This window comes from Chanodichthys erythropterus, chromosome 13 (assembly GCF_024489055.1).
Source record: "Chanodichthys erythropterus isolate Z2021 chromosome 13, ASM2448905v1, whole genome shotgun sequence".
NCBI lineage: Eukaryota > Metazoa > Chordata > Actinopteri > Cypriniformes > Xenocyprididae > Chanodichthys > Chanodichthys erythropterus.
Genome location: NC_090233.1, coordinates 44,671,263 through 44,697,436, shown reverse-complemented (window position 1 = coordinate 44,697,436; position 26,174 = coordinate 44,671,263). Strand labels below are relative to the sequence as shown.

General features: G+C 38.0%; 3 protein-coding genes across 4 annotated transcripts in view; 1 reads left to right on the top strand and 2 right to left on the bottom strand.

Annotated features, from left to right (window-relative positions):
• Positions 1-7,083: 7,083 nt before the first annotated feature.
• Positions 7,084-10,188, bottom strand: LOC137033560 (uncharacterized). The gene has a single exon (XM_067405498.1). It carries the CDS (start codon positions 9,882-9,884, stop codon positions 8,601-8,603), a length of 1,284 nt encoding a protein of 427 aa, XP_067261599.1. The 5' UTR covers positions 9,885-10,188; the 3' UTR covers positions 7,084-8,600.
• A 180-nt stretch (positions 10,189-10,368) lies between these two features.
• Positions 10,369-17,036, top strand: ccnh (cyclin H). Its single transcript, XM_067405499.1, has 10 exons — positions 10,369-10,600; positions 10,802-10,931; positions 11,076-11,198; positions 11,288-11,361; positions 11,464-11,674; positions 11,823-11,986; positions 12,070-12,140; positions 13,217-13,319; positions 15,288-15,351; positions 15,426-17,036. Exons 2-10 carry the CDS (start codon positions 10,815-10,817, stop codon positions 15,456-15,458), a joined length of 960 nt encoding a protein of 319 aa, XP_067261600.1. The 5' UTR covers positions 10,369-10,600; positions 10,802-10,814; the 3' UTR covers positions 15,459-17,036.
• The window catches only part of rasa1a (RAS p21 protein activator (GTPase activating protein) 1a), a 55,829-nt gene continuing 42,986 nt past the window's right edge, over positions 13,332-26,174 (bottom strand). Inside the window, exons 19-26 of one of the 2 annotated variants that reach the window (XM_067405496.1) lie at positions 24,783-24,898; positions 24,343-24,429; positions 24,191-24,258; positions 20,667-20,755; positions 20,467-20,544; positions 20,221-20,355; positions 17,036-17,115; positions 13,332-14,933 (exon numbers count right to left, since the gene is read on the bottom strand). In XM_067405496.1, the coding sequence (XP_067261597.1) occupies positions 14,885-14,933; positions 17,036-17,115; positions 20,221-20,355; positions 20,467-20,544; positions 20,667-20,755; positions 24,191-24,258; positions 24,343-24,429; positions 24,783-24,898 (702 nt within the window). In that variant the 3' untranslated portion in view covers positions 13,332-14,884. Of the gene's footprint in view, positions 14,934-17,035; positions 17,116-20,220; positions 20,356-20,466; positions 20,545-20,666; positions 20,756-21,616; positions 21,845-24,190; positions 24,259-24,342; positions 24,430-24,782; positions 24,899-26,174 lie in introns of those variants that run through there. The other variant, XM_067405497.1, reaches the window with a different exon arrangement.

The window sequence follows — 26,174 nt, the reverse complement described above, 5'->3', positions numbered from 1 at the left end:
CATCTCGAGTGCTAATGTACAGTGACCCGTGTCCGGTAAGGTCACGGATGTTTGGGTAAGTGAACGTGTTCTGATGCGGAGGGTTTGGGGGCTACTGTAAGAAAAACGTTGTTGACTCCCCAACACGCTTACACCGTGACGGACAAACGGAGAACCTCTGCCTTCCCCCACTTCTTCTTCCTGGTGCTGTCAGCCTGGGTCAGTCGGCTGTCAATGTGGCTATGTTTGTGTGAAGTGCCGTGGCATCACGCCTGCCTGTCAGTGTGTGATATCATGCCTGGAGGTGACCACAGGGTTGTGGGTGTGCCAACCTCACCCCTCACCCCTCTGGTAGCAACTGACATTGCCCATCCATTCTTCTCCACGGGTTTGTCAATCAGATCATCAGTATAAAAAAAGGTAAATTACACAGAGCTGCTGCCTATAACTAATTTATTATGCTGTAAAATCTCAGAGAAGTGCACGTGATGGAGTGAATAATACTGCATTGTATAGTTTTCTTTACTACAGCTTATTAAAAGGATGGTTAACACAAATATTGACAATTCTATCATGTACTCACCCTCATGTTGTTCCAAACCCGTATTTTTTTCTTGTAAAGCATGAGGAGCTGTTAAAGATGAATGATAATACTGCTCTTTGCAATACTATGAAAGTGGAGGGGACCAGGGGCTGTCTGCACCATATTTGAATATGAATGAAATATTTAAATATGCAAATGAGATTTGAGAGCTAGAGAGGGAAAGAAGAATTTCATAGAATAATGACTCAAATTTTGGTCTCCAACACACAAAGCTATTCTATGTATGACCTTACGAGACTTTTTGTGAATGTTGTTAACACTGGAACAGCATGAGGGTGAGTAAATGAATTTTCACTTTTAGGTGCACTGTTCCTTTAAAATAAATTTAAGATTAAGGAGAAAAATGACACCTAAAATGACAAATGTTTTGCTATTGTAGACTATATTATTGGTTATAATAAACTTTATCATTGAATAGATCTTGAGTTTACCAATTTTAATTTTAATTTTATTGAATGTTTCCACTGCTTCAGATTAACAGTCCCCCAATTAAGCAATTAAGCATTAAACTCTAAATGTTGAATTCATGTTAAAAAAAACCCAGTGAAAATAAATGGATTACTGTAAACATACAAGGACTTTTTTTTTCAAATCTAATAAATTATTGAATACTGTATAAATAAATGCATTGCTGCTTTATTCGTTTTTATTTCTACACTAGTCACTGAGGTTATATCATGTAATTTGCCATCCACACACAATCTTATCTAAACATTTATTAGACGAATAGTTTGCACTCATTTACTAAAACCATTAAGATGCCCAGGTGTTTTTTTTTTTAATTTTTTTATTGGGGTACACAATTTTAAATCTGCCACCAAGCATACAGTATAATAAAAATACTATACTGATATAAAGAGGTGAAAAGAGTATGACAGAGTGCTGATCAAAGCTTTAGTGTGTATGTGTATAATTGTCATGGATGCAGGATGTCACTCCTGAAGAACAGAGGCATGGCATCTACATATTACGATGCTATACGACATACACTCTTTTACACTGTCAATTATGGGTTCCCATGTCACTCAACAACACCAAACACTGCATGGAGGATGAGGCCAAAGAAAAAAAAAATCTTATTTGAAGTTTTACTCATTTGAATGACAAAAAGGAGGCCTGGTAACACACTGATAATAGAATCAATTTGCACACATTTATAGGCACCAGAAATTAAAAGTGACAGAAAATGAAAGTCTCCAAAACAAATAAAACTGCTATTGTTGACAAAACACAAATTCAAAAAGTCTGATGACAAACAACGTGAGCATTCCTATAATTTCACTATGTGCTTTTTGTGCTGTTTAATGCAACAAATAAGAAATAAGAAAGCATAAGCTAAATGGAATTCTGCAAACATACAGAGAAAGACAGAAACTAATATAAAAAGAGTCCAGTTTTATCTTTGAAATCTCAGAATTAATCAGCAAGTAAACTATTACATTAAAGCATATAAAAGACATCTTTTTCTTTCTGCCCCTCTCTCTCTCTCTCTCTGTCACATGCTCACTATACACATGAAACAAAAGCTAATTGAAGCGTACTGTTAAAAGGGTTTGAAATTTTAAGAGGGGCTCATACAGCTTTTGTTGATTTAGGTTTTGCACCATCTATCAATGGGTTCATAGGAAGAGGTTTAATCAGGTAGGAAACCCGAACAGAAAGAGGTGGGACGGGGCATTGTGTTGGTGTGAAAGCAGAACCAAAAAGGGGCGTCTTTTCACGTTTCTTTACTTTCACCTGCTGGGATCCATTTGGTCTCTTTCAAGAAGAAAAAGGGGCGAATGCAATGAATAAAGAAAGACAGACGAGTAGCCCATAAAGGCCAATAGCTTAATCAACAGCCACTTGTAATCACCATAGTACTAAAACTCCACTGTTAGCTTACAAGTTATGCTCCTTCCTCGCTCATGTAGTTAGAAGCACATAATCAAGCCAGAGAAAGCGAAATAAACTCTTAGTGTTGCTTTCTTAAGTGTGTAGTGTTCAGGATGTTGCAAAGCATGAGGATTTTAGAAATGCCACAAAATCACATCTGGGCAATTTTTAAGGTGCAGTTACCAAGTCAAACAATAAGCTCTTTGCGCCATCTTGAGGTGGAAGTGGGCACCATCAGCAGTCTTTTTATCCTTAAAATTAAAAATATTTAAAAAAGTATTAATATAAAGGTTATGTTTTTCTTGTTTTATCCTACTTATTAAGTTTTGTACTCCCATAGTGTTAATATTATTAATATTATTTTTAAATAACTATAACTACATTAACAGACAACTTGAGTGAAAAAATAGAATAAGGAATGTGAAACAAATTCAGATTTCCAAGGCAAAGAACAGCATTGTTTTATGATTATGAATATTGTACCGTTCTGTATAGTCTATTAGAAATTATTTTCGACTTTATTACCACAAGGGGGCCATTTGCAATTTGAATATAGTATAGCCTAATTAAAGTCAAACACTCTCTCTCTCACACACACACACACACACACACACACACACACACACACACACACACGCGCATAATTATTTTTATATTGTACAAACTGTATATTCTGTCCCCTAACCCCACACCTAAACACAACCTTCACAGAAAATGTTCTGCATTTTTTCAATTAAATAAATAAATAAAACATCTTAATATGATTTATAACCTGTTTTCCCCATGGGGACCAAAAATGTCCCCACAAAGACAAGGATTTTGGTTATTGCCATCTTTGTGGGGACTTTTTGTCCCTATAATGTACGGTATACCTGAAACACACACACACACACACACACACACACACACACACACACACACACACACACACACACACACACACACACACACACACACACACACACACACACACACACACACACACACACACACACACACACACACACACACACACACACACACACACACACACACACACACACACACACACACACAAACACAAACACAAACACACACACACACACACACACACACACACACACACAAATATGATTATAAAATAGTACTATGAAAACTACATTTAAATCATAAAACCAACTTGATTCATGATTTAAAATATGTAAATCATATGGAATTGTTTTGAGGGTAAAAAAAAAAACATGAGTACATCTATAATGCCAAATCACGCTGTTGAATTGGAGTTTGTAAAATACTATCATTGTTTTCCAAACCAGAACATTCCAACAACCTAAAAATCATGTAGTCATGTCAATAAATTTATTTCCTTTACAAACCAAAAGAATTTAAAAGAATTTACCATACAATATTGCTTTTGTGTCAGTAAACCCTTCTTACCCTAGGATGAAAACACAGTCATCTCATGCGGTCTGTTTGGAGAAACTTTCAACACTCTCAAGACTATCAGGAAAATATGATTTTCACATGCCAAAGCCACGTAAATAACACATTTAATACTCAGTATACCCAAACACAAGAAAGCCATTTCAAAACACTCCACGGACAACATACAGACACACTCTCTCAACAAACACACACATATACGGCAGGGTCAGAAACCCAGAACATTGTGAAGACAGGTCATACATTACTCAGCCAGGTTTGTACATGCATCTATACCTTGAGAGAGCACTGGCTATTTGGAGAGCTACGGACATGGCACTTTGATAAAAGGGTCATTCTGCAGGCTTTGCGGGGGCTGTGTACTGTGAAGGATTGGATTTTCACATGAATGCTCGCACTCTCAGGCTGCCCGTCCTCTTCCTCGTCCACACAGAGATAGCCTTTGAATGGCAGATCTCAATTTCTGATTGCTGTCTGATTATCTATTCACCTCCAGCTATATTGACAGGGCACACTGCTATTGAGAAGTGTGTCAGAATGAAAGTGGTCAGAATTTAGATTCGGGGGTACGAGGAGTGTCCACTTAGCCTATATTTCCTCAGTCAATGCGGTATAGTGAGGGAAAATATTTGAACTCTTAAAATGCTTATTAATTCTCCATAATAATGAACACTTAAATGGATATGGTTCATCCACACATTAAAACAGTCATCATTTACTCATGTCCTTCCAAAAGGACACACACAAAAAAAAAGTTTTCCACAGAAGAAAGAAAGTCATACAGGTTTTAAAATGACATGAATTTCATGAACAGAATTTTCATTTTTGGGTGAACATTTTTTCCTCACTACTGTACTAAATTATTTAATTACATTCTAACCTCAAACTAAAGGTTTGTGTACCTAAAAACCAACAATAATGAATTCAGCAATGGACAAATTGTGTTTTTGCGACTATTTAAACTAGTTTAACCAGTTTTGAAACTAAAGTCAGTGGTATTGTACAGCTCGAGATGCCCTGAGTACAACTGGCAAATAGGATGCAATATTAAGCTGAGGAATCTAGACAGAGCCCAATTAGAGAGAGATGGTTAGGATGGGACCTGCGGTGTGTGTGGAGCTGATGGGGGAAGGGTGCCCGATGCCAACCTGAGACAGTTTGATCTCCACACTTGGATTCACAGGCATACATTACTCCGCTGGCAGACAAGGCAGACTAATATGCTTCCACACACACATAAACACACACAATTGGTCATTGCAGGAAACATGATCTGGGTGGCAACACAGCGAACACTATGACGCCATTCTGTCTAGTGCAATCGCCTTTTTCGCAATGAGGACCACAAGCCAATAGCATCCTTCTATCCTCCAAAACGTGCAACGAGAGTATGTCGCCTTTCTCTCAAATACATTTTTCAGTCATTTCAAAATAGTTTGGTTTGTCAATGTAACACTTCCAATGGTATGTCTGACATAAATCGCCAATGGTTTTTCCAACCTGAAATTGTAAGTAAGCTATGAATACATTACATCTCTTGATCATGGCACAGTGCCAGCCAGTCTGCAAGCAGAATAGAGATTTGATGAGGTCATGTGATTTAGTAGCTGTTTGCTTCATGGAGAGAGCTGCACTTGTCCATATTGTAGCAGCTAATATCACAACAGCCCTCCGCTGGTGTCCATGGCAACGGGCGACAGAAAATGAAAGGAGGAAATTAAATCATGCTGTCATGGGGGTGCATGCATTAATTTTGCATAAAGAGTGGATGATATGTGAAAGCCTGGGCTTGCCTTTGTTCAGTGCTAATGTCTGGTACACATCCAAATATATGACCGAAACCAAAAACTTGGGTTTAAATGCAGTTAAAAAAAAAAAAAAAAAAAAACTATAAATACTAAATATTAATCACTGTCAACATGCATTTGACTGTTGGGGAATTTGTTCTTTCACTTTGGAGGAGGAATTTGATTTTGCTGTTCTTGCATATTAATGGTTACTTGATTCGATTTTTTTTTCCTTTTCGGCGAAGGCGACAAAAGATCAATTTTGATTGAAAAAATAAATAACTTTGGATTTTTGTGCCAATATTTAGCCTAATTAATGGACAATATTTGAATATTCTTAAGTAAATTAATATTAAAATAAATAAATAAAATAACTGTTTTTTATTGTATCACATTATAATGTACAGTAAAAAATGTACATTATATATTGACAAAAATAATAGTGTATCACCTTAGCCATCATCTTCTAAATATAAAAATACTGATACTTAATTTCGTGCCAATATTTAGCCCAATTAATGGACAATATTTGAATAGTCTTTGCTATTTTGTCTAAGAAAATCAAAATTAAAATAATTGGTTTTAAATGTATCACATTATAATGTACAGTAAAAAAAAAACATTATATATTAATTATATATAAAAATAATAGTGTTTCACCTTAGCCGTCATCTTCTAAATATAAAAATACTGATAATTATAAATGATAAAATGTCGTGTCAGTCATTAACCAATATAATTCTGATATATAATGCATCCCTATTATATCAAAAAAAAAATTATAAAGTCTCTTACTTTAAGTATAGCAACAAATAAATAACAGAAAAAAAGAATTGTCTATAAAAACAGGAGTAACATTATTCACGTCTAAAGTGGAAAAGTAATATGTACAACATTTTACAAAGGAGGTCCTAGATATTGCACTAAGTTGGATGAGAAGTGCTATTGGGTACAAATTTACATAACTAAGCAAATTTACATAATATCTTCCAACTTACTGCACTGAATGTAGCGAGTTCTGGTTCGTTATAGAATCTGTGCTGACTTGTTATGTTGTTAAGTTAAGAAAGGCCACAGCAATGGATCGTCTAACTCTAAACGGATGTTCTTGCAACATGCATGAGCAATAATGTATAGCCTCTAGAAGACAATCATTCAGATGGGTAACGTTGGCTGGTATTATGCAGGTAAACACCACGGAAGTGTTTTCAAGGGTTCTTTATTGCTGCATGCCTGCAACTATAAAGCAGATTGTAATCTACTAAAGAAATAAGGAGTGGGGTCAATGCCACGACATGCCACGATAGCATCAACATACACTTTCAATATGTGCATAACACATGCTTCAGCTTGAATACAACATAACTGGTTTATTAAAGCACTATTGATTTGCTCTCAACAGCGAGCCTCCACACAATAATCTTGCATATTTGGGTGATTCAGGGGACACTGTGTGACAGCTGTTCATCATGTCGACAGTATACAAGACATTTCTATCTCTCCACACTATCAATTTGCCATGGCTGGACATTGATTTATTCATAACCATCAGTATGTATCATTTGTAGAAATTACAGAGAGGAAATATTGACAGCTAAGATAAAGATAAACTGTGTGGGACACATCTGATTTCAGTACAGACTGAAACAACAACACCCAAAGACATCAGCTGATAATAAAGTCATCTGCCAGAATATATTCACAATTTAAGGATAAAAGCTCTGACACCTTACTCATTTCCACCTGCATTAAACACAAATGTCAAACTGTGAATTTCCTTGGCAACCCAAAGCCCGCATTTCTAGGCTGAAGGCAGTGCTGCTGATAGCAGAAATCAGATGCTGCATGACAAACAGATCATGCAAATGACCTCTGATGGATTCACAAGTAGGAATCGTATACGGCAGCAGAATGCTGTGACCATACCTGTGCTTTTCATTCCACCAGACCACCTGATAATGATAAAAAAAAAATAAAATAAAAATACTGATCAAGGGTCTGAGAAGCTGCCATTAAAAGACATATTTATATATTTGGTATCATCTTTGGTGTAGTAGACAGCAATACACTCATGATCCATCACTTCACCTATACGGCAGAGCTCGGATCTCATCAATAATGCAACGAAACATCATGTTTATGCAATTCACACAATGTGTAGTACATGATAGTGATTGCAGTCACATACTGACAACATCACTACAAGCATACAACAGCCTATGCACACTCAAAAAAACAAAACAAAAAAAAAACAAAGTTATTTAGTTTAAAACATATATATCAACTACAGCAGGAGACTAGAGTGTAAAAAGGCAATAAACACTCACCTTTTGATTCAGTTCTGTGCAGGCTCTTATCGCTTCATGGTAGCACAGCACACAGGAAAAATAACTAGTGCCATGGTGATATGCAAATTAATGGATCACGCTGAATACAAGGACATTTATTATTCATAAATTACTCATGTTTATGCAAATTAGGTTACACAGCCCTACTCATATAGGAGCTTGGTAATTTATTGTCTTGCTTTATAAGCTTCAGTTAAAAAAAAAAAAAAAAGCTAATATTTTGTCTGATTTACTGTTATTCATGTACAAAATGAGAAGGAGTCAGCAACATGGTATTTTATTAACGCTTTTATGTAAAAAAACAAAAACAAATGTATCATTAAAACACGGCTCAAAAATTCAAGCCAAAATCAAATGACAAATTAAAGACCTTAATAATGCAATACATATCAATGCTACAAAATAAAAGGTGGATTAAAATGAACACTTGATGGAACCACTTATTTGAATGTGTTAAACACTTGGCGCCCCCATGTGGTCATCTGAGAGAGCGCGTTTGCGTAGCACCTGTCCCGTTATTTCACTACACACTAGTCTCTAAAAAGCAACTGTAGACTTCAATACAGATGCATTTAAACCAGGATTTTATGATCCCAGGGTCAAAGATCTTCTCACAACAGTATCAACCTCTTTTTCAAATTGATGAAGCAGTTTAAAGTCGCAGAATCCTCTGTACAGTAAGCCGGTCGCCAGTGTTTTCATAGCCTCCTTCATTTGCCAAAGTGAGGGTACAGTGACAGTGTGTAAATCGCCATTGAGCTCAGCTGTGACCACTGCTGGATCGAGTTTTGGGACGTCCAGATCCGCTAGTGCTTGGCTTTCATAGTTAGATTGGCTCATGCTGGCTTGCATTACACGCTCGTGTTCGGACGCGCTTTCGTTCTCAGTTTGGTCACTTGATGTGTTTTCTGAAGGCTGGTCGACCAGCAACGTCCCGCGTACGACTCTCTCCCGGATTTTAAAGCGGCTGAACCAGTCTCTGCTTGGCCGGAAGTTACGGAAACCCATCATCCTAGCCAACCGAGTCGCTTCTGAACGAATCTTTAACTCGTTTACTGTAATGCCGTTCTCACGAGAGCGATCGATCCATCTCCAAAGCGCGCCTTCAATTTGCAGGATCTTTGTAGATGTAAAGTCCATCCTTGGCACCGCCGCCTTATTTTCAGATGTGAGCTCTTCTGGTCGATTCTGGAACATCGCTCGTATTACTCCCTCTCGGGTTTTAAAGCGGTTAAACCAGTCTGTGTTCGCCCTGAAGTTACGGTGACCCACCGTCCTGGCCAACCGAGCCGCTTTTGAACGAATCATTGATTCATTTACGTGGATACCGTTCTCTCGGGAATAATCGATCCACCGCCACAGCGCAGCTTCGATTCGGTACGTCGGTTTGGTTGTGAGGTCTTTCTTATGCTCTTTAACCCGCTCCGCCGGTGCATTACAAGATTTGGGCTCTACTGGCGCGTCTTTTCGGTCAAACATCTGTCGTATTACTCCCTCCCGGGTTTTGAAGCGTGTCAACCACTCTGTGCTCGCCCTGAAATTGTGGAGACCCATTTCTTTAGCCACTTGAATCGCTTTTTTCCGAATTATCAAATCATTGACTGTAATACCGTTCTCGAGACAAGTATCGACCCACTTCCACAGTGCAGCTTCAACGCGAGGCGTCTTGCGAGATGGAAAGACAATCCTGGGAAGTTTAGACTTGGCAGTTTTCATATTCCTTTTCCGGAGCCAGAAAGTAAGCAGAGATCCCGAGACGTTTAGCAGACGCGCAGCAGCGCTATGGGACATTGGAGGAAGTTGATCATATTTCTCTAGTAGACGCTTTTTTTCCTGAATTGATCTACGGACATATTTCCTTGTGGCCATGTTTAAATGCTTTTGAAAAGCGATGGACTCTGGAGGCGATTCTTTTAAGTCGGATATTTTCAGTGAATCAGTTGAACCGGTTCGGTCAGAATGATTCTCAACACAATCTCAGTGCGTTTTATTTGTAAACTGCTGTTTGTCACTGCTCGGGTCAGTTTACAAATATACCGGGAATGTGTTTATGTCATGATTGTATGACAGTTTATCAACACGAATACGAATCATTCAGTGTTTATTATAATTGTAAGCGTACCATTTCATGTGTTATCCAAATTCATTTCGTAAAAACGTTTGTCATGGAAAGAAACTAAGTAATTTGAATAAACACCCTTGTTAATAAAACCTAATCAAAGTCCGTGTTCATAAATTACTTTAATTGGTCATTTTAGAGGGTGTGATAAGCTGAGGCCATGAAGTACAATAATTGCTGAATTGTTTGTTTGATCCGATTCTTTGAAACAAGCCGTTTGAAAGAACCGACTCGCTGAAACGAATCAGACTCGTGAGTGAGGAACACAATCGACATCATCTAAAGGCGCCTAAAGAGTGGCGTAAATGGCACGCGACGCGTTCTCGCGATGTTTGAAAGCACGCATGTCTACTGTTGAAATCTTGGTTGAAACAAAGATCAGCTGAATCTTTTACAACCGTTTAATATTTGTAAACTCATCCTCGATTTACTACACAGGCGGAACATCACCGTGTGCCCAAGAGGGGTGAGATTGAACTATACTTTTAATGAGATATGAAAACATTGCCTCGGAAGTACAGTACATTAACTTAAATACTAGAAATGAGTAACAGTTAGTTATATGTGTATATTTGTCTGCTACCAACTGGGCTTATGCACGAGAGCTGTAGGATGTCAAACAACACGTATTTGCTGTGTAATCATATGTGTATTGTTCTATCCACAGCCTACTATTCAACATGTACCACAACAGCTCACAGAAGAAATTCTGGACTTATGATAAAGAGGAAACTTTAGATAAATTAAGACATGAAGCTAATCAGAAGTTCTGCTCAAAAGCCCTATCCAGTGCTAAGGTAAGTCACAATTTGGAGTTCTTTATGTACTATATACTGTGTGTGTATATATATATATATCTATATCTCACCACAATGAAATAATTAATTTAGTGTTAAACAGCATGGACCACAATCTTATTATATCTTCATATCTGTTTTCAGCCTGGAATAAATGAATCCATGTTTCTTGATGGACGGGAAGAGAAAGTGCTTTTCAGACACTATGAGAAGCGATTGTTAGACTTCTGTGCCATGTTCAAGCCTGCGATGCCCAAATCTGTTGTGGTAATTAATATCAGTTTTATATCAGTTAAAGATGGGATCATCTTGTTCTGTTGTTCTGGCTTTTTGTTTAACCTGTATATATTTTTCAGGGAACAGCTTGTATGTATTTTCGAAGATTCTATTTGAACAACTCTTTAATGGAGTACCACCCTCGGACAATAATGTAAGCGTGTCGACAGCGTGGAATAAGTTATAATTTCGTGATTTTTTTATTTTTTTTTTATTGAGATTTTGCACTTCTGACCTTCACGCTTTACCTTTGTAGGCTGACATGTGCGTATCTCTCCTGTAAAGTGGATGAGTTTAATGTGTCCAGCACTCAGTTTGTGGGGAACCTTCAGGACAGCCCAGCGGGACAGGAGAGGGCTCTAGAACAGATTCTGGAGTATGAGCTGCTCCTTATCCAGCAGCTAAATTTTCATCTGGTTGTTCACAATCCGTATCGGCCCTTGGAGGGTTTTCTGATTGACCTGAAGGTGAGTCTGAAGCCTGCTTGCAGGCAGTCCCACTCCAAAGGCACGCCATTGGCCGAGCTGCTCAAATGGCGCCAGAGATCATAGGCACTTCATTTTTTAAAGTTAAACAGATAAAGTAAATTTGAGTGCATGGTTTCTGTATTCGCAGACCAGATACCCATTGTTAGAGAACCCAGAGATGCTGAGAAAAAGTGCAGAAGACTTTCTCAACAGAGCAGCAATGACAGATGCCGGACTCCTCTTCTCTCCGTCTCAGATCGCCCTCACCGCCATCCTCAACAGTGCTGCGCGTGCTGGCCTGAAGATCGAGGCGTAGGTTTCTCCTTCAGAATTCTGAGATTCTAACACTGGAGATGGCAAGGTGTAAAAAAAAATTGTTTCTTTGACATTTACAGATATTTAACTGAGTGCATGGGGCTTAAAGAGGATAAAGAGACCCTCTCTAAGATGTATGAGTCAATGAGACGTAAGTGTTTTTCCTTCACCCCCCCCCAAACCTTCATAACATATTCAGTCAGTAAATCTGATAACCGATGGCCTGTAAATTCATCAAAGTTATTTTATGAGAGGTTTATTTTCTAAAGATCCATAGTGCTGTGAAATGACATTCTAAAAACTTTATAGTCTCGACCAAACTCTGTTCTGGAGGGCCTCCGTCCTGCAGAGTTAGCTCAAACTTGCCCCAACACACCTTGCCTGGAAAATCCAGCCTCACCACTGTACCAGCGGATGAGTCTGGTCGGCCATCGAATCAATTCGATTTCTAGGGCGGAGCAAATCCGAGCAAACAGGAAGCGGAGTAAACCAATCTGAGAAGGGCGGATATGACGTTAGCAAAGCGACAAGTCAACAGCGAAAAGTAAATAATTAATGTGTTTTTGGTCATTTAAAACTGAATACTGGAAGTTTCTAGTATATCCAAATAGACCTTGATTAGCTGTTTAGATAGTTCAGGTGTGTTTAAAGGGTTAGTTCACCCAAAAATGAAAATTGTCATTAATTATTTACCCTCATGTCGTTCCAACCTGTAAACTCTGCAGGGCAGCGGCCCTCCAGGACCACAGACCTCCAGTTTGGAGACCCCTGATTTAGACTATAACTTTATAGAATATAGAAGACCCATTCAAAGCCTTCCGTACTGTAACCCTGTGTGGACTTAATGCACACTAGCACGCAAAAAAATATCATTACTACTTTTATAACACCAAGTCAGCATATTAGAATGATTTCTGAAGGATCATGCGACACTGAAGACTGGAGTAATGATGCAGAAAATTCAGTTTTACCATCACAGGAATAAATTACATTTAAACTGGTGAGCAAGACTTTTCAGAAACATCAAAAAAATCTTACCAACCCCAAACTTTACAATGGTAGTAGTGTGTATCATATCAGAAGGTTTGCGTTGTGCATAATTGAAACTTTCATCTTGGAAAAAACAGATACTTTTTGCTAGAAGCTTGTCATTATTTTGTACCTTGTAAAGGTAATCTTTGAATTATCAAGGATTATCAATTTGTTATTGTCTTGTTTTCATTATAGGAATAACAAGTCTTGTTAAAGCATACGAGTTTCCCAAAGCTGAGGAAGTCGATGCCTGCAAACAGAAACTGGAAAGGATTCATGCTGAATTTGCTACAAACTTGTGAGTATTTGTGGGAAAAATAAAATGACACAGTACTTAATAGATTTAAGCAGATCAGTCAGTTTAAAAAGCACACAACTAATCATACTAAGTTTTATTCAGCCAGGTTAGTCACTTGGTGTTTTGTATCTAAGATGCAAAAGGTTTTTTTTTTTTTTTTTAAGTATAAAATAGAAAAATAAAAATACATGAACTACCTGAAATACAAAACGAACAAAAAAAGAAAGTAAATCTGCGTCATGCTTTTCATAGATTTGCTGGGTCATAAAATGCAGCTAAATGTACTGTAGAGAATCCCCTACATGAGCTGTAGATGAAAACAGGACATAAATACAGAGTGAGCCGTTTCGAGTCCGTGGTAGTGAACACACACCTCATACTAACATAAATGTAATGGGGTATTACCATGTTTTTAGGACATGTACCACCGTAATCTTTCATTACAGGGATGTATGTCAGAGCACCATGGTATTAGCATCAGATATCACCGATGGTACCACCTCAGTACTTTCTTTTTTAAGGGTCTCAGCGAGTACAGGACAATGCAACTACCTGTCCAACAAAAAGACATTGTAGAATCATCTAGATAAGTTTTGCGGTTTTATATAATTCAGGGAATAATACTACACATCAAAAAACTGCCAGATTAACTCCTTAAGCAAGTCTGATAAACACAAACAGGCTGATATTATTAAACAATACAGTTTGATAGTCAGTAGGTCTTTCTTTTATCATATGAAATGAACCAGGAAGCCCATAATCCACTTGGCCCTTTCTGGGGAAAAGCTACAAAATGAATTTGAGCTGGAGTTTGTTGCTGTTGCTTCAGTGGAAGAACAGGGGGCAGGTTATTAAAAGTGGGCACATGCACCAACCTTGTGTAATCTATCCTCCAAAATTGAATCGGTCTCACTGATCTGCTCATGTATCACACACAAACACTGGTTTGGAGATAAAAGCCAGGATGCAGCATCTTGTCAAGCGAAGCGGCTCAGTAGGTAAGATAGGAATCAGTTGCTATCTTTAGGATCTAAGCCTACCTGCACCTGAAACCGCAGTCGAAAACAGGAAGAGGTTGTGCGGCAGAATTGAGTGTAGAGACGGTTTTTAAGGCTTGCACCAGAAGTGCATCTTGCTTCCCTGATGGTCAAAAGCAATGCAGTGCCGAAGTTCTTGCTTGCTACAGATACCAGTCTAGCACTCGCGGCTCCCAGACCGCTTACGCCAGCACTATGAATCGAAGTCGGACGGATCCACGTTGATTTTGCAGAAGTCTCCAAGAGGGGTTTAGTCAACAAGCATTTCCGATTTACACTCGATTTTGGTTCTCTTGGAGCGTTCATGATTTTCAGTATTGGAAGATCCAAGATACACTTTTCGATGGATATAACCTCCTAACCATCTGTTTGATGGCTTGTCTGTGAATTCAAGTTTTGAATCAGTAGGTTTGAGAGATTGGCAGTGTGTTGCCTATCTAGAGTCAGAGCAAAACTTGGTTCGCGCATCCATCTTCTTCCTTTGCATCTTGCAACAAGTCTTGCTGTCTTTGCTACAAATCTTTTCTTTTAGAGGATCTGGATAGTGGTGGCTACAGCCATAAAGGTACATTCAGTTCTGCAAAATAAAGACAAAATTAGGCATTGTGACCTTGAGCGATTTTATAGTGAGCCATAAGAAATGTTAAGCACTTTCAGAAGGCTGTGGCATTTTGATGCCTCTGTTATGGATAAGCTTGTTTTTCACCTGTGTGCACTTTTCTGTTGACTTTACAGTTAAACAACAAATTGACACGGACAAAAGCTACGTATGATCTATGACTACACATTTATGAGCTACAGTGATGCACTAGTTTGCATGCTTAGATGTGTGTGAGTGTGATGAGTCTCCAAAGACAGTCACTAAATGAATGCAGTCTTCGGATGATAACAGCGCATGGTTCTGATGCTTTCCTCTGTCCATGTCCTTCAGGAAAAGAAAACATGGATATGAAGATGACGATCACGTTGTGAAAAGGCAGATGGTTGCTGAGGAAGTAAGTTTAGATTTGTTCCTCAAATGCATGTCTTCAGGCTGCCACTTGAAGCTTATGGGTTTTCTGTTTTGCAGGAATGGACTGATGAGGATTTGGATGCATTGTGACGGTGGAATTTTTAAATCAGCAACATCCTCAATGTTTTTTTTTTTTCATGAACGGGTTGAGTGATTCCATTTGACACTTGTCATCACTGACAGGACACTTTCTCAAACTAGATTGTAAATATTTCAGTAAAATGTCATGCAAGTCTTTTACTTCTGTTAAAATAAAATATTTTATTTCCATAATTGGTGGTGGTGATTTTTTTTTAAGAAATAATTTTATTCAATTCAATTAATTAAAAGTGACAGTAAAGACTTTCATATTGTTACCAGAAAATCTTTCAAATAAGTTGAACAAATGTTAATCAAAGAATACCAAAAAAATTCACGGTTCCCACCAAAATATTAAGCAGCAGAACTGTTTTCAACATTTCTTCTTTTTGTTTCTGGTGGTAATGTTTAATATTACTTTTATATATCTGTATTTCTGATCAAATAAATGCAGCCTTGGTGAAAGATTACCATTCAAAAAATGTTTTTGAAGTCAAAGATCTGCTTGCAATGGTCATTTAGCAGATGTCTTACAGTACAGTCTCCTTAAAGAAAACTGGTGTAAAAGGAGTGTTCTGGGTTCAAGTTATGCTCAATTGACATCACAGATGCTGTCGATAACCATAACAATGGTTCTTTATTTAAAATCAAGAACCGAAAACGTAGACAAACACTAGAATATTTTTAGAGCACAACAGCTGTATTATTTTCAAAAGCTGCTTTCACGAGCTGATCTGAGACATAAGCCAGTCAATACTTTATAAAACATGTTTAATAAGTGCATGCATTCCTGATACAATCTTTACTGATGTAAACATTTTTTTTTTTTTTACCATGAACTTTTCTCCTGAGAACGTGCCTGGCTTTGAATTTGTCTCAGGGAAGACTGAACCAATCAAACACAAGTACAATATGGAAAACAAATCAGGTTACCTCAAATTATATACTCATGATTCCAGCAAGAGAATTTATTGTTCTGATATAAAATAATCATACTCTCTGAGGATGATAAAAAGAAAAACAAAATCCAGTCTACAGCACAATTCGAACTAAACGGAACAGGAAAAAGAACAAAGAACACTAGTCTGAGCACATTTTGCATATTCATAGCCATGTAAATCAGTAACAAATTACAGTATAAAAATCATTTTAGCTCATAATCCAGTTATAGAGAAGAATCGTTGCAGCCTTGTGTCAGTTCAGTTTCAGATCAAGCAGATGAAGAGAAACACTTTGGCAACCTGTATTCAAAAACATTATTCTGTGGACTAAATGGGTCACCGGTTGGTCGACCAGTCTGTTAAATTGATATGTACCCAAGATACTGCGAGCAGTCAAACCGAACGTTTTGGGCGTGTGATTATAAAGTCATTGGTGTCGGACTTCGGGAGTCCGGCCGTTTTGTTTTGCAGCTGTATTTTGCATAGTTCTCGTGGCACAGACAATGAGGCGCAAGGAAAAGGGATGATGGAAGATGTGGGAAGGGTGGGAACTGACATGGGGATGAGGGTGGAGCATGCTGGGGTCCCATTGGCTACTCCAGGAAGACAGAGACAAACTGACAGACAAAATGACCGAGGTGGAACTACCTGTTGCTGTTGGACATGGCATAGTGCACCTGTTTCTGCTGGAGGAGCTCAGTGATGGCCAGCAGCTTTTTCAACACGTGCTGTGAAGAAGAGAAAGACAATGGGCAATAATAGCATTATAATCTTCACCTGCTGGGTTTGGCACAGGGAACACTTGTGATGTCGAATCATTTTTTGACCATCTGGTGGCCTTTTTATTAATGTTTGCACACAGTGGGTGACTTACTTAAAAGAACATTTTTCAAAGTTGACTTAAAACACATCAGTGCTTGAAATGGGCTAGTATGCAACGGTATGCAGTACCACCACTTCCGACATGTGTGCACGGAAGTCCACCGCACAGTCCCTTTTCAGGATTTTCAGCTGAGCATTGGGAGTACCGGCACTTTTATTGTTCCAATTCAAGTACTACACCACACATATGTTTCTCAACCAGGGGACCTCAGTAAACTTCCAAGGGAGCCTCAAGATGACTTCAAATTATTTAAAATAAGACAAAGAAACAGGGCTGGAAAACCTGGATATGTATGAGATAGCCTAATTTTAAAATGTTTTTTTCTAGTTATTTATTTATTTATTTACTTTACATGCCTATTTGCTTACCTTGAATAAAAGGTATGCCAAGCTCTAAAATATTTTATTGGGTTGAAATTGTGTTTACAAAAAAAAAAAAAATTATAACGCGTGTTTACATGCTGCTGTTGGTTAATGAAGTTTTGATGGATGAACTTGCGGTTCTGTTAGTCTCTTGTCATGTGAAAAGTGATAATACTTTTCAGTTTTATGGATGTCGCCATCTTTAATATTACGTTGGTCAGTGGTCACTGTCGTCATGGTTACTAGTAAGAGAATATGGGCTTGACACTCGCTGCACGTTCATACTGACAGTGTTCCAAACGCTACTGAAAGTTGCTGTGTGAACGAAACATTTCAAGACTTACACCTGTAAGTAAATGCAGTTGTCAATTCCAAAAAATGACGGTGTGAATGTGGCCTAAACCTCGTAACTCCATTGAATCCTCAAAACTGTCAGTAAACTCCACTTGTAACTCCATCCATTCTATCATGAATGAAATAGACTTGTGCCGATATTCGGTTATGCGATAAATTGCGATAAGAATATGCACGATATTGTAAACATGGGCACTTTAGAATACCGTAATTATTATTTATAATAATAATATGTTTTTATAATGCAATTAAGAATACTTTACCCATCAATCGTATAAAATGCACAACACCGCTGTATTCTGCGTCAAAAGAACACGCGCTCAGATGTAAACAATCCCAACGTGCACGAGAAGCACATGGCGGAACCAGTGAAGGAGACGAGCTGAATGAAAGTGCGCATTCACTCTGATGGAACAGCAGCGTGCAGTGGTTACCACGGAAACCGTGCAAACAAAGTAACTGCGCTAGTGAAGTTTTTAAAATGCTTCAAACAGCCATTCATTTTTTTGTAATCTCAGTGTTGTTCATCACAGCACCAAATAGTGAATACTTAAAAACGACTTAAAAGGATATTTATTTTCAAACCTAAACATTTTTATATTTTAATCTAGACTACAACATGCCCTAATGATTAGAAATGTTCTGATTATTTGTTATTGTTCAGTAAAACTTTGAAAACATACAGCTTCATTAGTTAACATGTTAATTCATTATCACTAAACTGACAATAAAAATTCTTATAAAGTATTAATTATTATTAATGTTAATTTCTTAGTTACTGTTTAATAACATTACTAAAATCAAAATAACTTATTTAATGGACCTGAGATAAAACTAACAATGATCAGTTGTGCTTCTAAACTAACATTAACAAAAAATAACACTTTCTGTAACAAATGTAGCTATTGCTCAATCTTAGTTAATGCATTAAATAGAGTAAAGTGTTATCTGTTGTTCGTTATAGCCTAATTCTTTTGCATTTTAATCTGTTTGAAAATTTCAGTCAGTTGTTTTTGTTTTATTACAAAAAGAGTTCTTAAACCTGTTAAACTGACAAAAATGGTTTTGCAACTTATTTTAATATCGTGATAATACCGTATACCCTGATAAAAGCTTCATCAATTATTCGCAACATGAAAATTTGATACCGTCACATGCCTAGAATGAAGTGCCACACACATTTTAGGCCGTGTCTGCTTGGGTCAATAAAGAACTGGTTGTTTGAATAAGTACAGTGTTTTCTTTACTCAAGAAATACTATATATAAAGGCTAATGTTTTATGTATTTGAGGAGCAGAGAAGAGTGTCTTAGTCTAGCATTTGTCGTCGAGTCATAGCCAATCCTGTCTTAAACAGCAGGTGCCTAGCACTTCATCTTTTATAACTTGAGATTTTGGCCAAATGATGGAAAAAACTGAGTGCCCACATAGCCACAATAACATTTAAAACTAAATGTTGAAAACATGATACGATGTACTGCCTCAGATGCAATATTCACAGGTCAAAAAACGCATTAACACCATTTGAGCTTGATTTTGGCAAAATAATAATATAATGACACATGCACGTGTCCTTCCATATATAAAGCCACAATATCAACTTTAACAACACAGTGTAATAAAAAAAAAAAATGTTTTTTTTCTCCATTTCCTGAAAAGTAGTGTTTTTGGCGATATGACAATGATGAAATAAAAGTGTTTGTAAAATAATCATATTTTATTAATTATTGTTAAATTATCACAAATGTTCTTAATATTTATTTTTTATTTATATAATAAATATTATATAAAGATATATGTAAATATTATAAAATATTTGCATGACCAAGAAGTTGTGCTGACTGATTATGATGCTGATTTTGTGAATTGAATGCACAATTATGATCACATGGCTCTTTGGAACACTTGATTCTGATTGGCCAACCAAGACATTCTGTGGTCAAATATGTTTGTATAATGACCGCTAAACTATATATTTGAAGGTTTTCCCTGGTAACCTATTTTCTCCATAGCTGTGCTAGTTTCACATATCTCAAAACAGCCTCTTTCATCTTATGAAATAAAATAATTTCAGCTACTATTTGTCAAGTAGTTGTGTAATAAACACGACAACACAAAGTCAGTCTATACATTCAAGTCAGGGTCATGATCACTCTGTCAGGGATAATGACCGGCTGACTGGACATTATGTGTTATATATATTTCTTACTATCATGTATCATGAGAGAGACATACCTGCTGTGCTCCTCTCTCGTTGCTGAGGGTGCGGAGTTCGTCAGAATGAGTTGCACAGATCTCATGCAGGGCAGCAAGGTCACGGGACAAATCAGTCCTAAAGTGCTCGGTAGATTCCGGGAGATCAGGAACATTCTGGAGAAACAGCACAGAGAGAATGTTATAGGAAAGGTACTTCACACAGAGCTCATAAACTGAGCTGCAGGCAACCCATGCTGCTTTAAAAATGGATACAGGGCAGTTTACCCCCAGCTCATCCAGAAACATGATCATCCTTTGTTTGTTGTTCTTGATGAAAGGATTCACCCCCTCCATGTAAGGCTCCTGCAACACAAACACATCACAACAAAAGTTGATATGCCACTGCTGTAACATTAGCATTCACAGACTCTTTGACGCCTATTCAGGGTAACTCATTTTCTAACACAGCGTGAAAATCAAATCACCTTAGCACCAAATTCCACCAGGTTGGCCAAGTTCTGCACAGATTTTGCTACCAGAGTGAGCGTTCGACCTGCTGTGGAGGATGGAGGGTCTGCAAAAACAAGACAATTTTATCATCGTTCATATCATACTAAAATAGCTATATTAGCAATGTTAATTAAATTTTTTATACTATAGTCAATTTTTTGACCAGAAAAAAAGACTTGCACTGCATCTGAAATCACATACTGAGAAGGTACTACATCTGAATTTGAACTTCGTGACCATTAAAAAAATCATGTTCTATATAGTATGTATATAGGTAGTATGAATGAAATTTGGACGTACTACATCCACCATGTTGTTATTTTCACATGACCTACCAGCGTCAGTTGTGTCACTTCACTGCCATTCATAAATCCTCTCCTGTGGCCTCATGGGATAGTAAAGTGTCTAGTGAATGTGCACTTCAGAATCTCACCGGAAGTACTAGCCTGTCCGGGGACTTTTCACATACTGTTTTTCAAATGCTATGCAGTCGGACTTACTACTCTGTTGGCGTACTGTTTTTCACATACTATATAATTGAGAAATATTTGATTTGGGATGCAGCGTTACACTTTTTTTGGCATGCCACATTAATTCGGGTTAGTAATGCCATCCAGGGGTTTTCAAAGTGTGGGGCGCAACTCCACAGTGGGGCACAAGAGCATGTTAGGGGAGGTGCGGAATAGGGCATGTTGTGTTAGAAGGGAGGCCCACTGTCTTAGACTTTTGAACTCCTGATATCTATTGCAGTGGTTATCAATTGGTTTGGCCAAGGTTTGGTATATATATATATATATATATATATATATATATATATATATATATATATATATGACACTCTGCTACAATGTAAAGTAGTAAGTGTACCGCTTGTATAACAGTTTAAATTTGCTGTCCCCTCAAAATAACTCAGCACATAGCCATTAATGTCTAAACACTGCTGGCCACAAAAGCGAGTACACCTCTAAGTAAAAATGTCCAAATTGGGCCCATTTTCTCTCCCCGGTGTCATGTGACTCGTTAGTGTTACAAGGTCAAAGGTGTGAATGGGGAGAAGGTGTTAAATTTGGTGTTATCGCGCTCTCTCTCACTCTCTCATACTGGTCACTGGAAGTTCAACATGGCACCTCATGGCAAAGAACTCTCTGAGGATCTGAAAAACAGAGTTGGAGTTTGGAAAGTTACTGGAGCGCGCAGCTGCGCTCCTCTCTCACAAGGAACATCATGGCAGTGATTGACAAGCCAGAGGGCCAATCCGCCTATGTCTCTCACAAGGAACGTCACGGCAGTGATTGACAAGCCAGAGGGCCAATCATGATCGCGTAAACGATTGGCATCTTTAGCACCTTTAACAGGACAGGTTCCACTCAGAACAGGCCTCGCCAAGGACCAAAGAAGTTGAGTGCACGTACTAAGCGTCGTATCCAGAGGTTGTGTTTGGGAAATAGACGTATGAGTGCTGCCAGCATTGCTGCAGAGATTGAAGGGGTGGGGGGGTCAGCCTGTCAGTGCTCAGACCATACGCCGCACAATGCATCAATTTGGTCTGCATGGCTGTCGTCCCAGAAGGAAGCCTCTTCTAAAGATGATGCACAAGAAAGCCCAAAAACAGTTTGCTGAAGACAAGCAGACTAAGGACATGGATTACTGGAACCATGTCCTGTGGTCTGAAGAGACCAAGATAAACTTATTTGGTTCAGATGGTGTCAAGCGTGTGGCGGCAACCAGGTGAGAAGTACAAAGACAAGTGTGTCTTGCCTACAGTCAAGCATGGTGGTGGGAGTGTCATGGTCTGGGGCTGCATGAGTGCTGCCGGCACTGGGGAGCTACAGTTCATTGAGGGAGCCATGAATGAGCAGAGCATGATCCCCTCCCTTCGGAGACTGGGCCGGAGGGCAGTATTCCAACATGATAACGACCCCAAACAAACCTCCAAGATGACCACTGCCTTGCTAAAAAAAAAGCTAAGGGTAAAGGTGATGGACTGGCCAAGCATGTCTCCAGACCTAAACCCTATTGAGCATCTGTAAGGCATCCTCAAACAGAAGGTGAAGGAGCGCAAGGTCTCTAACATCCACCAGCTCCTTGATGTCATCATGGAGGAGTGGAAGGGGACTCCAGTGATAACCTGTGAAGCTCTGGTGAACTCCATGTCCAAGAGGGTTAAGGTAGTGCTGGAAAATAATGGTGGCCACACAAAATATTGACAAATTCCCCAATTTGGACATTTTCACTTAGGGGTGTACTCGTTTTTGTGGTCAGCGGTTTAGACATTAATGGCTGTGTGTTGAGGTATTTTGAGGGGACAGCAAATTTACACTGTTATACAAGCGGTACACTCACTACTTTACATTGTAGCAAAGTGTCATTTCTTCAGTGTTGTCACATGAAAAGATATAATAAAATATTTACAAAAAAGTGAAGGGTGTACTCACTTCTGTGAGATACTTTATACCCACTCAAAATGGTATTGCGACCCACTTTTCATGTAAACTACCAACCAATCAAATGTGGGGTCAGTAAGATTTTTTTTTTTTCTACTGTTTTTGAAAGAGGTCTCTTATGATGATATATAGAAGAAAATAAAGTAAAAACAGTTATACTGTGAAATGTTATTGCAAATTAAGATAATTTTTTTTTTTTATTATTTTAATATATTTTAATTTTTAATTTATTCCTGTAAATGCAAAGCTGAATTTTCAGCATCATTACACCAGTCTTCAGTGTCACATGATCCTTCAGAAATCATTCTAATATTATTTGGTGCTTAAGAATAGATGTTAAAAAGAAAAGCATTTGAAATAATTTAATAGAAATGTAAACATGTCTTTAGTGTCACTTTTATGGAATAAAAAGTATTAACTTCTTTCAAAAGCACAGAAAACTTTTGAACAGTAACGTCTGAAACAAACATTCTCAAAATGTGTAAACATTAATTTATGTGAACACTTAACACAACATAAACAACTTCATATAACAGTATTGATCTTCAGCACAATAGAACAGCTGCACATCATGTGACATTGTTTAAATGCAGCCTGTAGGGGGCAGCCTTGAGCTCCCCATAAGGTCATGAGACAAATACTATACTTCATATTCTAAAATGAGAGGATTTTAAGTAGTATGCTCAAATATTAGTTTCTTTTTGAAAGTTGACCGGACAATTTCAATCAACTATATTTTTCCTAGATCATTCTTGATCTTCGAAGCAATATATTGAAGCATCATTTTTGTTATGATCTTACATTTTTGTTAGGAAGAATTTTAAAAACCCTTTGTTAACAATTAACTTTTTGCAGGTCTATATAAAATGTGCAATTCATCCATAATCTGTCGACTATCACAATCGCATGTTTATGCATGTACACATTTGGACTGTTAAGTGCTCTTCTATTAGACTGAAGCTCTAACAGGTGCAGAATTAAATATCTAAGTGGGCTGTTGACCTCAATGTGTTGCAGCTGGAAATAGGAGCTTGTGATGCGAGCTGTGCACTCACCAGCGATAATGTTGAACATTCTGGGGTTGAGAATGGCAGGGCAGATGAGCCTCAGGAAGACGAAACCACTGGGGGACAGAGACAAACACATTTTGGCACTTTGCAAGACGTTCCTGTGTAAACATGTGGAATGTAGCTTGACAACTTGCTACCTCACAACTCGGGTCCTCATTGTAGTGTTGGTAGGCCATTTCTGCTGCACAGACTTCTGAAGACAGCCATAAATGTACCTCAGGGTCCTTGGACAGGGAGGAAACAGACCAACTATGAATACACAGACTATAAACAGCATTGTACAGTAAAGAATACCGTAAACAAATCAATGTATCACTACATGGAAAAGATGATAATATAGTAGGAATGTGCAAAAACTCTGGCCAATATGATAAGCTGATGTTATTTTGACCAATAAACAGCAAATGTTTTTTTGTTTTTTTTGTCTATGAAGATACATTTTTGCATCCCTACAGTATATACAGTGTTGTACCGAAACTGGATAATCCGTAGACAGTATGGTACCACATTTATAAGGTTGCACTACAAAGCAGTAATGTTTATAGAACACTATATTGTGGTGCGCTATCATGCTTACGGGGGCAAGATCTCAGCAGCCATAAATATCTTCTCCACCAGCTCCGACAGGATGTTGAGTAAATGAGTTAGATTCAGATTAACATCCTCATTCTTCTCCAGTTTAGATGGGTTCAGCTATGGAGGGAGACCAGAAAACACTCCACATGAGGGAAAAAAGGATTCTGACTGCTAGTTCAGTTTATTCACTGTCCAACAGGAACCTGACAAAAGCCAATTTTCTCAAGGCAGGAGCTTTGGAGAGAACCCCATGTTGACGCATTTTGCTCAGACATACCAAATACAAAATATGAGGACAAGGAGAACAGAATGTTTGCAGATTGAGTGCACAGCATAAATGAGTACACCCCCTCTGAACAAATACAAAAAATTTATTTTCTTTATGATCACTAATACAATTCATGGAAATATGACAATACTAAAATGTATTAAACATATACATAATAAAAACTGAGAAATATATGTCGTTAATAGCCATAAAATAATTAGCCATAAATTAAGGATTGCAGAAATGAGTACACCCTAGATTAAATTCAACAAATGTATAATATTCTAGCACTTAGTATGCCCTCCAAAATTTTGAATATACTCTGATCCTTCTCGTGTACAAGTTCATGACAAACTGTCACATCTGTCCTGTTTAACTCCTGGATGATGAGCTCCTTAAATGCCCTGATCTTTAATGGGAAGTGTTGCTCAACTCGTCTCTCGGCGCTCAAGAGTGTTAAAATTGAGTGCAATACATGTCCACAGAAGGTTTCTCACCTTGGGAGAATGCATATCCTCATTGTCATGTTGAAAAAATGCCCAACAATGCAGGGAAAGAGGAAAGGGTAACATCTTCTGTTTCAAGTTTGTGTATTAAATTACACAGTGGTGTGGAAATTCATGACAGCACTGATTAAGCACAACTCCCTCACACCTTCAGCACTCATACATCCCTATATAAGAGCTTTACTACCACTGAACTTTACTGTGGGAACCAGGCACTTCTCACTGTACTCCTCCTCTAGCAACACCATAACATTTTGGATGCTGTTAGATCCAAAATGATTGGTTTGGTCTCATGAGACCAGAGTATTGATTCCCAGAATCTATATTTTCTGTAAATATGGGCTTTGGAAATGGCTAACTGACTTTATTGTGCTTTGGCTACAGTAGGTAGTTCCAGTGAGAACAACAACGATGCATGTCATTTCTGCAGGCTGCATCTTACTCTGTGAGATAAACACTCACTCTTTTCATAGCTTTTGCTGGCTCTGAAACACTTGCTTGGTATTTCTCCTGCTCTTTGTCTAGCAAAAAAATCCCTCATCACTAAATGAAAACTTACTGTATAATGAAGGCCTGATTATTTCAGGGGCCTTGTCACAAGTCCATTGTTTTTGAATTT